An 18,774-nucleotide genomic window follows, 5' to 3' on the forward strand; every position below is an offset into this window, starting at 1 on the left:
AAAGTGCACGGCGACGGCAACTGCGATGACGGCGACGACAGACACAGGTGATGGCAATATGTACAGACACATCTATATATATATTTACTGTACTGTTTAAGAACAGTAATTGACATGGTTTTTCTTAAATGGTCATCATGGGAACAGTGCCCAAAATAGGTTTTTTTTTTAAATTTTGATGCAATATTACATAATGTTTAACAGCATAATGACCATCAATTTTTAATAATAAAATATTTGTATCATGGATGTTCAGAAAATGTGACTAGCAAAGGTCTTCAGGCCCATGGAACTTCAAAGTCACAACTTGAAAATGCCAAAATGTAAACAAGACAGCACTGTTCTGAAATGTTTTTTTTCCCATTTTTAACAATTTTTAACATAAAACAAAATTAACAGTTTACTGCCATTTTTATATGATTAACTAAGAAAATTGATGAGATTGGAAAAATATCAATAGAGCAGTGTTAAATGTCCAATTTCTTCCATTCTGAGATTCTGAACATAGTGAATGATTGAATCTGACAAACTGCAATGACATGAGTTTATTTCCATTTTTGAAACTTTATTACACAATACACGATAACAAGTTCACCATCATTTTTACAAAATCAACTAACAATGTTGTAAAGATGCAGGACATGTCAAACAAAAACTTTTACGTATCTTATTAGTTTAATAATGAGACTGTTAACATGCCTAAGAATTGAATCTGAGGAAATGTGAAAAATATGCTGAAAAGTGAAAAAACAGCATAACTTCTACAATAATGGCCCGATCATGCTGATTTTCGAACTTGACCTGCGTTTTATGAATATTCATCAGCCCTGTAAATATAAAGCCAAAAAGTAAAACTGCCCTCCACTTATCGTGTTTACAAGGAAAGTGCACGGCGCCGGCATCGCCATCGGCATCGCCATCGGCATCGCCATCGGCATCGCCATCGGCGACGACAGACGCAGGTGATGGCAATATGTACAGACACATCTGTGTCTGTACATAAAAATGGCTTCATCAGTTTGAAATTATCTAGGCATTCTTCTTCAACCAACTTCTGTCATCCCCAATGTCATGGCTGAAAAATGACAATGTGTATGACCTAACCTAATTACCATTAGAGGAAATGACAGAGCCAGTGATGTGCAAAATATGCTTCACGAGAAGAGAAAATATTCTCTTGATTGATGGACAAGCGATAGGTTGATTTCTTCTACTCCACTGCCTCTACAAATGTGCCTCAACCCAGGAATGCCTGGAGGATGAAGGAGAGAGAGGAGCTCAAGATGTTCATTTATACCTTGTACACACAGTTTAATTATATTCAGTTCACTATTTGCTGTCTTTTATAAAGTGAGAACATTTGGCATTCCTTGTTGAAATTTATTCTTGAAAAATAATGAAAAACCCTCTGTCTCTGTTTCAGCAACCCATGGTCAGCAACCCAGTCATCATGATCCAGTTAACTTAGTTGATGACCCAGTTGACAGGCTAGTCCAGTCCCCTCACCTTACTGGAATCTTTGTTCTCTGATATATTTACCGCACAGGTTATTATATTTTAATGCTGCTATATTTATAACAGCGCCCTCTACAGAATGCAATTTATTGGATGATAAATGTTACTTGGCAACCTGCCTTCAAACCCTCAGGTGCTAATTTTCAGATAATGACTTGTGTTCCCAAAAGTAGAAACCTCTTGCTTAAAGGAACATTTTCTCTATAATTGCTTTAAATTAGCACTACTTTCCAATAAAAGTTTTAGGAGTACCTCTGTACCAACTTATCAAATAAAACATATCCCAAATACCTTTGCCTGAAGTTTTCCCAATGGTTCGTCCTTTCAACCCCCCCCCCCCCCACACACACACACACATAGACAGAACATATACCTGTGTCTCTAGCATCAAGATAATTATCCCGCGTGGACTCTAGAATCTATTCATATCAATTCAGTAATCTCTCTCTCTCTCTCTCTCTCTCTCTCTCTCTCTCTCACAAAATAACTATATGCAGGTCCATACAGATCCTCTTAACCAGCCTCATATCAGTGTCCCACCTTGTTCATAACTTTTCTTAATTTTTACCATGTTATAAATTGAAGCTTGTTCTATCAATCTATAAGTGCTATTAACCTCCTATGGCATTGCTTAAATACATTAATGGTGTAACATCTCCCTAATCAGGCCCGTAGCCAGGGGGGGGGGGGGGGGGGGGGGGGTTCGGGGGTTCAAAAGAAGCACCCTTTTTGCTGGGAAAAGGTCCACTCTTTGTAAAATTTGATCTATGTACTTGAGGATTGTATGGTAAAAGGTCCACTTTTTCAGAAAACGAACTCCCCCTCTGAAATTGCTGGCTACGGGCCTGCTAATAACATAGACATTATTTTGACTAAGGAGGTGTATATTACCTCCTTGCTACAACTTATTTACTTATTCCATCCAGGCTCAGTAATCTATCAATATTTGTAAACCTCTTACATGTGCAGTGGTTAGATGTTATGTTCCCAAATTTCTTCAGATAACTTCATTTCGTTTATTCCACAAGCAAGTGGGCCAAATGCCATCAAGTTAAAAAATCTTTAATGTGTTTCATATATTCATGCAGAATTCAAACATCTGTGAATGGTTATAAAACCAACTTGTTGACCTTTTTTCCATACTAATCATTACATGGAACTTTAATTGAGTAAACCATGAGCCTTAAATCAATAAATATTTCAGGAAAATAGGACCCTTGTAATCAGCGCCCTACTTATTCTGTTCAATCTTGTGGAAATTTTTCTTTAATCGCCCATCAATAATCAATAAATTGACTTAAAATTAACAAAGACAAGATGATAAAAGATTCCTAATTACCAACAACTGACAATAACTTCACAAACAAGGCAGCAAAGATACCTGATGGAGAGACATTTAAATATCAAAACTTACAATACAGTGCTCTTAAAACAATCTAACAATGAATTTAATGACGAAAGTGTACTGTATGGTTTTTGTCAATTTTGATGCAACATTGCATAATGCTTAACAGCATAATCACCACTAAAATCTGATCATGTATTTGTAATATCCAATTATAAAGATATTACTCTAAGGAGGTGAATACACCTCCTTATTCCAACTTATTTACTTATTCCATCCAGGCACAGTAGACTATCAATCTTTGTAAACCTCTTGTGCTACTGGGGACATCCAGACATCATATCTAAAACAGGGCTTCACTACCATGGGAATGTTAACTCACACCTAGAAAATGCCAAATTGTGACAAATGTAAATTTCACAAAAAAAAAAAAAAAAAAAAAAAAACTTTCAGAGAAATGATCCAATCAGGCTGCTTTTTAAAAGTCAAGCTAAATTTTAGCCTATTATTTCTGTAAATTTGAGAATAATAAGTAACACTTAAAAAAATTATTGAGTTAATGAACATAATCCAGGAAAGTTCAGGGCAACACCAATGACCACTACTGACACAGGCAATTGTTACATGTCCAGACAAACTTGCCTGTCTATAAAAGCAGGTGACTTGAAAGGAATATGGGACCATTCAGAATGAGAAGAGCCGAGTGCTAGCTAGGCCACGACCTAAATATGGCGGACCTACATGAAAGGAAGACTACTTAATCCTGTAATGGTCTCTCCACCTCTCACACGCCTCCCCACGCATCGTCCTTGCAGGGGCATAGTAATTCAATTTGGGCTCAATTCAACCGGTTGAGGGATGACGCGTGGGGAGCTGTATGGGAGGCAGAGAGGTCATTGCAAGATTAAGCGGTCTTCCTTTCATGTAGGTCCGCCATATTTAGGTCGTGGCCTAGCTAGCACTCGGCCCTTCTCATTCTGAATGGTCTCTATGAGAAGATTTAAGAAAGCAAAAAGCCTGTAAACTATCCCTTGGACTAATGAAAGAGCCTATCTGTGTAATAATTATATGATATTCTTGGTAGCTTAAAGGAAATGTCAACTGCATGGTATTCTCTGCACTGTAGCAATGGTGCAGTAGATACATGTACAATAGAACAATGACTAGTGATCAAGTGGCATAAGTGTTGCCTAGTGATAATGACTTTCATCTTCTCTTTATAAGCATCAGTTACATATCATATTCATATTGTTCACTTATGAAATTACAAGTTGAATCGAAGTATGTGACAAAAGTACAATGAAAATATCGAGCAATAATATATAGTTTAAAATGCTAATAGATTCAAAATTATTATGGAGTCAGTAAAAGAGAATGAAGTGTCCATTCTAAGTTTATGGCAAGCAAATTTGCACTTTAGATAAAGAAACCATCATCTTTTTGTTAGTTATTAATTATTAATTATTTTTATTAATGATTATTAATGATAGTGAAAAGGAGAAAAACATTCTGGCAAGGTTATATTTTAAGTACGTTGCTATCCCTCTTTCTACAAGATGTTTTCTTTTCCTGGAAATATTGACATTATCACTGGTGAGAGTGTTATCCCCATTTATGTTTAGTAAAGAAAAATTCAGATGTAAAAACAAACACAGAGGAAAAGTAATGTTGTGAATGCCTTCTGGCTCTCTAACAACAGCAATCCCATCTCAACTAAAAGAAATCCTTTGACTAAAAGTACAAACATGTACTTTGGCTTCAAAAATTCTCCATCTACTCTCCTTTTGCAAAAAGATAATAAAGGGAACCAGAGGAGAAAGGATTGTGCCAGAAGTGCATGTTATATGATGTCAAATGGTGTGAGACATGAAGCTGTCTGGTCATTTTTAGCTGGAAGTACATGGGAGTGGAGCCATGAGTGCGAAGTTGAAGCAGATTTTCTGACGCCATGGTAAGGTAATATTTTTGTCTGTCAGCATAAAGAGCAGAGAATACTTGTAGAAACACGGGGAATATGCTATGAAAATGTGTCATGCATCTTGAAGTTGAAAAATTGTGCTTTATGTCAGTCAACTTGTTTTCTAATAACTTGCTGCATCAAATGACAGCGCGACAAAGAACATCACTGGGTAAAACAATCATGTGAGGCTGAAAATCATTGTCATGTGAAATATTTGCATGTATGCAATCTGATATGCCCATATTTAATCATTGTTTGGTGTATTATGGTAAGGTGCTGCAATTATAACAATGTTTTAAAGTCCTTAAAGGACCTTGTTAAAACCAGGAAGTAGATGTAAATTGTAACAAATCACGATCAAGGTGCAATAGTACATATATTCTTTTTTTTTTTCAATGTGGTGAGGAGTTTTTAGATGATTAAATAACAAGCTGACATAAAATTTCACAAATATGATACTATGGTGATAGACCTATTACACCAGGGTACATACTACACTGTTCATGCAATCAGTGACTAATGCCATATAACAAATATCAGTCTGACAGCCTCTTTTCTTAGCTAAAAATCACAAGCAAAGGAGACTGGTGATCAATTGCCTTAGGCTGTCAATCAATGGCCCTGAGAACTGGTCTGATTAGATCTTAGCTACCCATCAGAAGTGTTTCAAAACTGAGTATTGCATAATACTGTTAATCAGCTGTCCTGAAGTACAAGTAATTAGTAGCTTAAGGTAGTCTTATCTACCAGTCAGATTTGGGATCTCCTCAGCTAAAATTCTTTTCATCTCCCTGGAAAGGTTATGTTGTTATCAGATCAGTGTTAAGTTTACTTTTCACCAATGAAATATTTTAATGTCAGGCGAATCCATCACATTAATGAAACATTTGTACATTTCTTCTTTCTATTCTTTAAGAATTTTAAGTGTAACAGTGGAACCACTTTAACAACTTTACGTCTTGCAACTTAGCATAAAATAAAGAGGAGGGTGGGCTGAGAAAAGCAGTGTAAAAAGGAATAAATGAAATTTATACACAAATAATTTTTTGGTTGTTTTCTCTGTTGAATTACAGTCTACTGTTCTGCTGAATTACAGTCTACTTCCCAACGATTTGAATTTGCTTTGTTTTGCATACTACTTTTGTATTGCTTTCTTACATGACATTCCCATAGAATTTTACTGAAATCACTTAAAAGCCAAACCCACCTCATGCATATTCTCACACACTCACACATGCATACACGTACACACACACACACATACATAGTCTCACATACTGAGTATTGATCGTAGTTGGCCATGCCATTGGCCATGTCAAGTGCAGAGGCCCAGTTTTAGTTGACTCTCTTATGCAACAGCCAGGTTATTAAGTTTTCAATCTATCAAAGTGTAACTGTACAGATTGTATTGTATTGTATTGTATTGTATTATACTGCTTGATGTGAAAAAGGCCTAATGGTCATAATGTTATACTCAGGCATCATAAACAGATCTAAAGATGCTACCTCTCAAATATCTCTAACTACAAGCACAAGAACATAAAAATGACACTTTTCCAACCCTTAATTGTTACTTCTAAATTTTAAATTTTATTCATGGTGCTGTTTTGAACTACTAATTTTTAAATCTTTTTCAAAAGATGAGGCTAAGAGGAGGCACTTCACTAGCTTCTTAACCAGTCTCCGTGTTGATAAATCATTCACATAATATAGGAAGCCAACTGTTATTTGAAAATAAAGTATTTTCATGACTTAAATGCACAGAACTCACCAATTTCATGGAATTAAACACTGTGGGATGGTTGTTTGTACTAGATATTGTGAAAGGTAAACAATGAGAAACAGTAATTTTTAGATATTTGGCATTAGAAATATTTTGAAAATAAATCTGTAACACATCTTAGATCTATAAATACTGATCATGAGAAAGAACTTTCTATATATGATTTAAATGTCTCAAAGATTTCCGGGATTTCACAGTAAATGAATACCGTAATAGTGACCTACCTTATGCAAGTTAAAGTGCATGAATCCCACTGTGAGTTTGAAATCGGGCTATAAAATGCTGATTCATGTATAAATAATAGCAAATGATTTCATTATCATTGACTTTGTATGAAAAATGTGTCTATTGCCTGTCTTACCCCAGTTCAATCATGCTGCAGGCCTCAAGACACTTCTTTTCCAGATGGCTGTGTCTCATGACTGATGGGTAATCAAGTCCCCAAGGTGACACACAGGGTGGACAGGACGCCCGGCGCACTACAGCTGGGGATTTCATGGAAGCATCCATTACTGTTTGATAAAACTTTTCTTTTCTGTCATGGAGGTATGTACGATTCAATAATGACTGCATTAATGCCCACGAGTACCAGTGTAGAAAAAAAGCCTCTGCTCTAAGCTGTTGATTGAGTCAGTTTTGGAGTCTTAAAGATCATGCAACACTAAAGCAACCAAGAACATGCAAATCAGTGATCTTCGTGTGCAATGATTGCTGTACTCAATTAGATGCAGGACAATTACTGTGTTAACTGAAACCCGTGTGCTTGCATGTAACAATGCGTATATAGCTATGATTGTGCTTAAAGAACAGTTTAAAGGTCACAAAAAAGTAATCCACATTGAATCTATCTCCATCAAAATACTTATTAACATACACATCAAACCCACATGTTTTTTTCTACATCCATCAAGAGGCAAATCAAGATGGTCAACATGCTAGTGGTGATTTTCCATTCTACATCTCTAGAGTCTTTTGTTCACACATTTACTCAAGTGGAGCAGGAAGGGTATTCATTATCACAGTCAAATGACAGACATTCCAGGGAAACTTCACGGAACCATTGACTTAATGGTTACACACAGCGAGTGATGTTTTTTATAGAAATTAATGATTAATGAAATATACCACATAATATAAATTCCCTTATGGTCGAAGCCTTAAAAACTAGCATACAATTTATATTTGCAGAAAGGGTTTGAATGTTTAAAACTGCAAGTGCACTGTTTCAATACATTTCTTGAAAAAATCATTATATGTCAGTTTTACCATTCTCTTGCCTTTGAACCTTTTGAAGAACAATGTCATAATGAAGATTGATTACATTTTGGATAGCTACATTCTTTTAACAAAAAATGTCTTCTATCAATTATTTGACCTTTTATCCAAAGATCTTTCTTCAAAATTCTGCCAGGTTATCACATTACCCATTGATATTGTGTAGCTTCAGAACCATCTCAAGAGAAAAGAAATCAAGTAATCAAACATTGCATCTGCATTTCACCTATATCAATATCACTAATACTTAACATCTGATGGCTTTATACAAATATTAAGACTCACATGTCAATGTCATGTATTGAAGGCATTAGAGTGACTACTCAACTATTATGCACTTCACTGACAGCAGTAAATAATTATTTTTCAAATACCTTGGTTCCACATTTGGTAATGTGTGGAGGGCCTCTAATAACCATGCTGCAACACCAGAAAAAATTCAGGTAAATGGAGACATTTTGTGAAAACCCAGGTTCAAGACACCACAAAAACTTGGAGACATTATGAGAAAACCCAGGTACAAGACAGCAAGATAACTTGGAAACATTACCGTCTTGGAATCTCTGCAACTGACTCTCGCTTTTCCTCCATCTTGCTTTGTGCAGTAGCATCACTGCCAGATGTGTCTCTACCTCCTTCCATCCTGGGCTTCACTTTGTCTATATCTACAGATACATGTACCAGCACTACACACATACAGCAACCTCCATCTGTGTACTGTAGAAGGCAATCTGCTGAGCTATGACACAGCTTGTCATTTTATCTCTCCACCCTCTTCTTTACACCCACTAGCTGTGACACTGAACACCAGTACTTATTAGAATATTGACTACACAATCCCCTGTTAGATATCTCTAGAGGGCCTGCATTAGGTAGATATCTAATTTGTAAAGGTTGCCAAGCAGAACAACCAGGTTCACCTACCCTAGCCAATTTTCCCATCACTTATCACAAGGCAGGGGTTGGACTCCCCAGGGACACCAACAGCCATGGACATTCTGTACTGACAGTTGACCCAAAATTGACCGGATCAGATAAAAGGAGTCTCTTTCATTGCAGACATGACAAAGTACCTGCATTATGTAGGCATCACATAGAATTCAATTATAAAAAATCAAAGCAAAACAAAAAACTGACTGCCAAGTTTTACTTGGCAATGACTGACTTTCTCAGGATATATAATTTTTCCTTGTAATACATCTATATGCATTCAAACACAAGGGAAAGTGTAGTTTAACATAATTCACCGTAAAATGGTATAATATCATTGTAATTACATGGTCCTCTGCAATGATTCTTGATATCCCTTCAAGGTAAAAAATGAAACATGCCTCCAACATCTTGCATTCTTTTTGTGATAAAACTGAATTTGCACTCATACGTGAACAACATCAATACAGTCCTTATTAGCCAGAGTTCATATCTTGCTTAATTCAAAGGCAAAATTAATTGGCTCTTAGATGTGTAGTTCAATATTTCCATTTCATTGGGCTATAAGACACATCTGTTCAAAAGTAGGAATTCTCTCTCTCTCTCATTATAAACAGACTTTTGAAAATAGCCAATCTGCAGAGGCATAGCGTTGACTTAATATAAACACAAAGATGCTCCAACATGCAGGCACATAGACAACAAACTTTTTTTTGGACTGCATTATAGATCTGAGAGAATAATTTAATGTGAAGGGCTCTTGAGCCTCAGGATGGCAGTGATTTAATGCCACTTATCAAATCAATTGATGGTTATTTCCTTTAAAAACATACTGGATTAGTTCTGGTGGTTCAGTTTGCTCTAGTCTATATGCACAAATACAATAAACTTGATGAACAATTAATTAGATCAGGAGAAAAACTCTAAATAATTTCACACCTTGATGAAATCTTCCGAATCAGTGACACGTATTAAAAATTGCACTGCAAGTTTGTAGACATTCTGACATACTTCAGGTCACGTCACACATATAGGTATGCAATGTTTAATTGACCTTGTGCACGTATCGACTGCTTACTTACACTATAGAAATAATGAAGTCATTTTCTACTCAATCACATATATGCATGGACAGCAAACTTGTACAATTGCTGCAAGTTCTATGTGTTTGTGTTTCATCAACATTAAATGGTAAAGGAAGGGAGTTTCACATGGCACGAATCACCTCTCACTTCTGCCAAAATATTAGGAAAAACTTCAGACAGTTATTCAGCAAAGATATGTTGTTCTTGGACTACAGGGTCTGGCCCTGTTAATGTCTGATGTGACACAGATGGTCAGAGCTGATGTGTGCTTTGCAATATCTTCATTCAAACAAACATGGGTAAAATGTTTAGGAAAAGTTGTTGGATCCTTCACAAATATATGATCCTGCCTACAAGTACATCTTATCCCAGATGTATATTTCTCAATGGCAACTTACCAAGTTGGCAAGATAATTTCTTTTTGGTTTCTGTAATTCAGTTCTTACCTTCTAGAGCATAAATGTGATGCCTCTGGTGTATCGATGGCTGGCATGTTGTCTGTGCTCAGGTCCATGACTGCGTAATCCTGACCCACACCACTGGGTGGTGTCCTGCTGCCACCAGATGGAGATGGTGTCCTGTTCTCCAGCGCCGATGGACTTTTCTGTGTGTGCCTCGTGAGGTAATTTGTCCCAGTCTCTGTAATTGGAAAGTATTAAACATTAGGCTATCATTTTTCAGTGCAAAATCTATTGATCATTATTGTTTTAATCTTGGTTTGGTGATTATGAAGGTTAATTGTACTGTTACATGGTCAACTACTCAATATGTATGGATATATTCTAGCCAGTAATTTTCCTGGATCAAACTAATGTGCATTTGTAAAATGGTTTATAATGCTTCTCTTACTAACAGCTAGCCTCTAACTATACAAGAGAGATATTTCAGCATATGTTATGAACGCAACTATAACAGATATCAATCTTCAAATATATGTTTTTGGGGTACATATGTAGGCCTATGCTTGCAGGCGCATGCAGAAAGTACTACAAGTACTACATATCAGTGTTTGTAAAAGCTTGTGTTATGTTAAAATTGTACTATTAAATGTCAGATCTAAATGCTATTTTTTCCTAGAACCTCACTTGATAGCTGTCCATTTTTTGCTGATATGCTGCTGTCATCTTTAGACTTCTCTGGAGGGTTTGCAACTGTAAAATAAATAAATAAACAGGGCCATTTATTCAATCTTTCACTTCAAATTCATTAAAGAAAGGAAAAAAAAACTTTCAGATACAGATTCAGTTACAGTTAGAATTTTAATAAGAGAGGGATGAGTGAAAGAAATTGAAAAAAAAAAGTAATGTGCTAGTAGAGCAAGTTCTGTGTCATTGTGTTTGGTTGTTCTCTTGCTCAACATATTCTCTAACACAATTCCTTGACCGTTCTTTACACAGAAAGCTGTCTCTGACCTGTTCCTCAAAAATAGTTACCATTTCATTAACAAAGCTGCTCCAAGTTAACATGCCTTAATTTACTATCTTAACCACAAAAATGCAATTTGAGCTTTTATTATTTTTTTTTTAATATTTTTCTTGCAGGAATGTCTTTATACTCGAAAAGGTCAGTTTTACACATGAAATTACTCTATCCAATCAATTACTAGTCAATTCTCCACTGATGCCTCTACAGACACTTTTTTTTAAATCCAAATTTATGTTAAAATACTGGGACTAGTGGTGGAACTCTTTCTATACCTATATCATGTAAGCTTAGGGATGATAACTTTTTAATAAATTTGGGTGAATTTTGTAAATGTGTCATTACTTGCCTTAAAGTGTGGTACATGGGATGTTTTTGTTGTCTTTTGAAAATATTCATACTTTCTTTTTGATGTATACTTGTATCTCATAGACATATAACAGCCTTTGTCTAAACAATTCTATTTATATATCTGCTCAAAAGTAGCATTTTTACACAAAGTGAAAATTCAGGAATACTCGTGGTTGATAATTACCACAACAGTGATGCAGGAAAACTCGTGGTTGATAATTACCAATGCAGTGACGCATTTTAATTTGATCTCAAAACTAAATTCTTAATTTATTTATTTATTGTATTATTTTATTATTTTACTCTGTATATTGCTCCAAAAGGAAAATGATTTCCGATTTTTATAATTGGCTAAATAAACTCTTATCTTATCTTATCTTAACGTTGCTATGGCAATTATTGCTTTGTAAATAACACATAGAAACAATATTAATTCCATTTGACCAACAAAACAGGGGTTATTGCAATTATTCTTAAGTCTGTGCTTGCCATCAGACCACCTGGACCTTCATAGATGGCTACGTTCCGTAAAAACCACACTTAAAAAAATCAACAAACTTTGAATGTTGGAACAGATTCATTAACTATTGGAAAGTATGGGTAAATCATTGTTTACCTCAGTAAATCCATTTGATGGAACTTTTCCACTAAAATGAGGAGAGTTGTCATCCCTTAAATATATTCCTTCAAGCCAGAAAAATGTTATTTTTTCTTTTTAATGTGAATTCTTTCATTACACTGTTGATAAAGGACCACTGCAATGTTGTAGTTTTATACAATTCTCCAAATTTCATGACTAATACAAAACTGTAAATTAAGGCCAAAGTGTTTTATATTGCTAGTATTAGTTATTGACTTTTAATGTCTGTTTCAGCTTCAGCTGTTAACATTCACCCCTACACTAAAGTACACATGTAGAGGAAGACTAAGATGGATCTTTTAGATGACTAAAATCAGGCCTACCCAACTACCAGACTCGGCACCTAAGGATCCTGAATTAACCGGTATATCGGACCACGCTACCCGTTTTCAAGGTGTGTGTCAGATCGCATTTCGGAGTATCATACCCCAGAACAAATTTTGTAGCACGACTGTGGGCTCATCCACGCTCGGCTGAACAACCTTAAACTGTACTCTTACTTTAGAGTACTCTATTTTATTGTCTCTATGGGGATATATGGGGACTTTACGACATTCGGTTTGAATGTTTTAACCACTTTAGATAGGGCTTTTTTTGCATTGTATTAGATTAATGTGGCAGTCTAAGGTTCATCTAGGTGGCTTTCAAATTAATGCACCCGGTTTTAAAATCATACAGCGATTTTACGACAATCGTTTACTATCCAATCAAGGTGACAGCCGAGCATGCCAGGGCTCATCCTGTCGGTGTTCTGGCTGATACTCTGAAATGCGATCTGACACACACCTTGAAAACGGGTAGTGTGGTCCGATATACCGGTTAATTCAGGATCCTTAGGTGCCGAGTCTGGTAGTTGGGTAGGCCTGAAAATGGTAATTTGATTTTTGAGTTGACTTTAGAAGATTATCAGCTTTCAATAAGACTGGGTTCCCATCTCTAGATCAATCTAACAGGATCAGTCCATCTTCACAGGGTCCTTTGTTGAATTGCTTTAAGCCCAAGGAGCTAAGATGTCTGGGACGCCCACTCAAACTGCTAAATGATAGTTAATTACCCCCTATCCTCCTCAGCAGGCATGACAGACATCTAAGCTGCCCAAGATAATTGCAATTAAGCAAGAATCCCCTCGAAGCTCCAAAGTTTCGATCCAAAGTTAGTACGATAGAGTCAGGGAATGGTCTCTTATACCCCGTTCACACTACAATCTGAAATATCCGAATTTTTGCAATGCGAATTACGGGTGAAAAATCCGATTCTGTTGTCTGGCCATACACAGCAAAGGGAAACCGAATCGTGCACTGAAAATTCAGGTGGAGGTTCCGCTTTGAAGAATTGCGCATGCGCAGAATCCATGAAAACAAAAATATGGCGCCAATCATTGCTCTTCTCGCACTCAGTTTTTTTTCTCGTGTGTTTGTTTTTGGAACATCAAATTTAACCCAAAAGTCGTCAAAAGGAAGATTTAAGTAAGATCTGGAAGAATTTGACAGATACAAGAAGGAGAATAGCTGGGTTTCGATGGAGAGTGTGGGTCCACTGACCTGGCATGTTGCTTTTCTTTCCCGCGAGATTTGCTAGTGCATGCGCAGTGCGATCTAAACAGGTGGCCCTTCCGGTAAAGTAACCGAATCGCTGGAGAGAATCCAGCTCGCTAGTAGGATTGTTGGAAACCGGTTTACAAAAATCCTCATGCATTCAGACTACCGCAATAATTCGAATCTTGACCTAATTCGCTATTTAACCGGTTAAATGACTGCAGTGTGAACGGGGTATTAGACCTACAACACACGCCCAAGCAGGTACACATGCAGACGTACACACTAACTGTACACATTTTTAACAAAAAATCCTTTAATTTTATAAAAAATAAACAGACATGCAATCACAATTATACACACACACACACACACACACACACACACACACACACACACACACACACACATGGCCGGTAGCTGGGGGGTGGGGGAGGGAGGGTTCAATAGACCTGCCCCCCCCCCCCCTTATGCCTGGACAATGTCCACTCAGGGTAAAATTTTATCTAGGCACACTAGGGTTTCATGGTAAAAGGTCCACTTTTTTCAGAAAAAGAACCCCCCTTTTGAAATTGCTGGATATGGACCTGCATACAAACACACTATCAAAGGTCCATTGAATGACAAAATTGCAACTGACTATGCCTTATTTCCATCAGTGTAAGACTGGGTTCCCATACTTAGATCGATCCATCTGGATCGACCTAATTCCCTGGGGGTTCGCGCTAAATTGATATCAGCTCAAGAGGCTTAAATATCTGTCATGCCTACTGAATCAGCTAGGGGTAAAGATAATTACTGTTACAGTTTTACTAAGCGTGACAGACGTTTAAGCCAGTTAGTTTGATAACAATTTAGTTAGACTCCCCAGGGAGATAGATCGATCCATATATCTGTGATCCATATATCTGAGGTCCCTAAAACCTGCGTCAAGTCTTACGGTAAAAAAATGTTTTTCAAGCAATGTTATTTCTAATGGAGTTTTAACTGGATTACAGCCTAACTTTTTAGGTAACCCTTAGAAACCTTTGATCACACTGAACAAAACTGACTTAAAGCTGGTCTTTGTTATATCAGCTTACACATTAAAAAACACCTTGAGAATCTGGCCTAATTATCCTTTACATTTACTTCAAAGTGAAGTTCTGCCTCATTTTTTAATGGATGAGTTTGGTGATATTAGTTTCTTATATGTCATTAAAAGACTATGTGATACCTTCTACGTAAAATCGTGTCTGTCACAAGTTTGGTGTACCTTTTAACAGGCACAATGTCTGGCAGGGTGGAAGTTTGAGCTCTATAGTACACCACAGAAAAAAATTTGATATCAAGTTAATGTTGCCCTTGAACTGCTAAGGTAATGGTCCATATATGATTGTAGATAGAACACACTCCATCATCAAAATGTAACTTGGAATTACAGAGATTTTATAGGGGGGCTGCAATCAAATGCATCCTTCCCAATATCTAAAGGCTTAAATGTTTTGTATAAACTGATCTAAACAAAACAATACATACAGTTTTTTAATGAGGAGAACAAAATTTTTAGATTATGAAGATTGAGCAGTCTTATATTAAGATATTTATATTAATTATCAATGGAGTATTCATTAGAATTGCCATGCTCATACATAAAACTAAAGAAAAAAAATACAAAATTCTGACCAATGTAGTGTACAATGATCGTATTTCTCATATGGTTACAGCATTTATGAGCTCAGTGTGTGTCCATCCAGTAATATAGCAACTGAGTGATACCAGCCACATAGTTTAAGGGAACTCCAGACAGGTGATGACATATAAGCTCAAAACCCCAATTTAACTTCCTCTTCAACTAAGGTGAGGTCTGAGATATCTGATACTACAAAAGTCATGGAAACAGCTAATAACAGATTGGGTTCCTTGATTTAGTAAGAAAGATGACAGGCCTGCCACAAGGATAGAAGATCCCTCAGGTGATTATCATATACTTGAAGCCCAAGAACACTACAGTGCTCAAGATACACCTCTCTCAATCTCTCTCCTTCTCTCTCATTTTCAGCCAACATATTACTGTATTAATGCATGTTTTCTCCCCTTCCCACTCTCTCTCTCTCTCTCTCTCTCTCTCTCTCTCTCTCTCTCTCTCTCTCTCTCTCTCTCTCTCTCTCTCTCTCTCTCTCTCTCTCTCTCTCTCTCTTGGCTACCTTTAAATCATGTTAAAACATCAGCTTATATACACTTCCCAATGTGGTAACCTGTTGATAGACACATGCAGTGCCACTAATACTACAAGGTTTGTCTTGTTCACTCACATTAGACAATTTACTTGACCCAGGTGTACCAACTCCTCTAACATTAGCTTCATAGTCAATAGAAGTTTAATGATATTGAAACTAGTGATCATGTAATGATAATTACAGACCCTTATACATTGACTAAATGCAGATCTAATCAAGAATCCCAACTTCTTTTTATCTTTCTTTCTTTATTTTATTTCTTTATTTCTTTATTTTTTATTTATTTATTTTTGCATGAGGATATGATAAGCTTTATAAAGCAAACCATATATACAATTTCTGCCTTTCATTTCTATGTGTTCCTCTCACTTAACTGAACTGGTGCTCTCAGATGCTGATTACAATCTGATTTCATTTCTAATGCCATAAATATTGGCAGTTCAGTACAAAAAGTAAGATTGTAACTCCAGCACAGTGTAATGCTGTGCATTTAGCACTAATACCTGCTGGTTTACTATCTCTGGTATCTTGTAGAAAAGAATGCCCTTACCTTTCCTGGAACAGGCAGTTATAACCTGGGGTATCAGGTGTATTAGCTTGGGATAAATTTGTAGCAGCTCCTTAATTGACAAGTAACACCTAGGCCTATGCTGGTCATTCAGAGGACAAACAACTAAATGCAGACACTGTTCACATATGACAGTTAATTTCTTAGAAATCATCTGAGATTTAAATGTGACCGTTGAAGTCGAGCCTGACTGACAAGTTACATGTGGAATTCATTTTAATTTTAAGAGTACATTTGCAAAGCATAAAAAGCAGTGGCATGTGTGAATGTTTATGTCATTGATTATATTTACTAGATATAATTTCTGAATTAGCCCTCTTCCTACACTGCTATCAGTGGCATCAATGTTGGTTTGCACCTTATAACACAAAAAACTCGTGTCCAACCCTCGTGTGAAACACTGTGATTGAGATAACTACAAAAGCGTGGTTGTTGCGCTGCATATGCACCTTCAAAATGTTATTAGTTTCAAGTTATTATGTTTCACTATGATTTTTTCACTTTAGTTAATGGTTTGCTGACTCTTAGACAACCACAGGTAGAACAATTTAAATCAAATGTAGATTTTTTCTGCCTCTCAGCTTATTTCTCTTTCTTGTAGGTTCCAAAGAGCAATCTACAACGAATCTGGCTTGTTTTATGTTGCTACAATACAAACAACCTACCACATCACAACCTATGCCTCCTGCAGTGTGACTCATGACAGCCTCCAGCAGGTGGCATTAGTGGTAGTGTCTCAACTTTGCGTCAATGCTGATGTCCTGATGTCCGACATAAATGAAGAACCTATTGCACCAAGAGTTAAAACTGTGCTGCAACAGCATGCAATAAGGGTCAATAACCCAACTTCATTACAAGGCAAATCAAGCGATTTTACGTACATAAATTATTTATTGAAAATGTGCCGAAGCAAAAGTTTATTGGGTTTGAGTGCAAGTAAATATTATGTTCATACACTCCCATGCCCATGCTCAATTGACCGTAATCTGAAACTCTGGCCTGTATATGTTTGATCCAGATTCCAGCATTTGGATCTAAAATGTTTATTTAAAAGCTATTTAAACTTCACCACTACTTTTTATTTAGGAATCACCATGGACCAAGTGTGCACAATTTGACATGCTTGTACCAAGTTGAATTCTGAGAATTACTTTATGACTTCAGAAGCCAACCTGTAGGCAGGGCAAATAAGAGCTTTGAAGAAAGTTTTGGGGGTTGCATTTCTTAACTTTTTCTCAGAAATATACCCCCCCCCCCCCTTTTTATTACCGGTTATACATTTGAGTAGTACTGTTGGTAATTTTTCTGGAAAGTTATAATCAGTGCCTACAATTATTACAGTATATTCCTGTTGCTGTCTAAGATTGCAGTCATTAGCAATTTAAACAGATTCATGTAGTATAGTGTATCAAAACATTTCAGAATAAATAACCCTTCCTGTAAATCCTTGTGGATATATACATGCATGAAGTAACTATATTCAGCTTTTCATTAATCAGAGATGTGTAGTTTTTGTAATTCTATAAATCTCAAGAACAAGCACAGATTCCCAGTGACGGCATACCTGTTCTGCTCAGACTTAAGACTGACGCAGATTCTAACAGACATAGATAAACTGGCTTTCTTGTTGAGGGCAAACTTTAGGTGTTTAACGTACCTCTGACGCACTGACGTAACTGTTAATGATAACTTAAGGTGTATGACCACACCAAGGATAAAAACAATTTACCTTGCCTCACAAATATTTGAAAAAACTGATGGGACAAGATTAATTGAGCAACTTGAGCTGAGAAACATTCCACATGCACACACAGTTCAATATAGCAAATGATAAAACATATGTTTCTTTGAAGTTGGTGGAATATTTAGGGGGCACATGCCTCCCCTTGGCTGCACTAAAATTATCTGGGAGCACATTCTACTAGTAGAAATCAACCAAGATGTCCTAAAACAAGGCTGTAGGGACTGCATGACATCATGCAAGAATAGAAAATGTGCGAAATCTGTGTGAAGTGAAGTTACTTCCAATCAAGCAGGTTGAAACTCTATGCGTTAGGAATGCTGCAACACTGGAAGAAAGTAATACAAAAGTGACATGTAAAACATGCTGAATTTATCCATACTGTTGTGCAAACTACACAGTTAT

At 36.5% G+C, this 18,774-nt stretch overlaps 1 protein-coding gene across 10 annotated transcripts in view; it reads right to left on the reverse strand.

The window, feature by feature from the left end:
* The window catches only part of LOC106164360 (dual specificity calcium/calmodulin-dependent 3',5'-cyclic nucleotide phosphodiesterase 1A), a 113,878-nt gene that overhangs the window by 38,072 nt on the left and 57,032 nt on the right, over positions 1–18,774 (reverse strand). For all 10 annotated transcript variants that reach the window (XR_015332758.1, XM_087003783.1, XM_013542248.3 and 7 more), the window contains 2 exons: positions 10,979–11,044; positions 10,340–10,532 (listed from right to left, as the gene is read on the reverse strand). Coding sequence is in view for 9 of the 10 variants with exons in the window: in XM_087003783.1 (XP_086859909.1) it covers positions 10,340–10,532; positions 10,979–11,044 (259 nt within the window). In the remaining variant the exon portion in view is untranslated. Of the gene's footprint in view, positions 1–10,339; positions 10,533–10,978; positions 11,045–18,774 lie in introns of those variants that run through there.

Source organism: Lingula anatina, chromosome 2 (assembly GCF_051362555.1).
Source record: "Lingula anatina isolate TDL-2025a chromosome 2, LinAna3.0, whole genome shotgun sequence".
Classification (NCBI taxonomy): Eukaryota; Metazoa; Brachiopoda; class Lingulata; order Lingulida; family Lingulidae; genus Lingula; species Lingula anatina.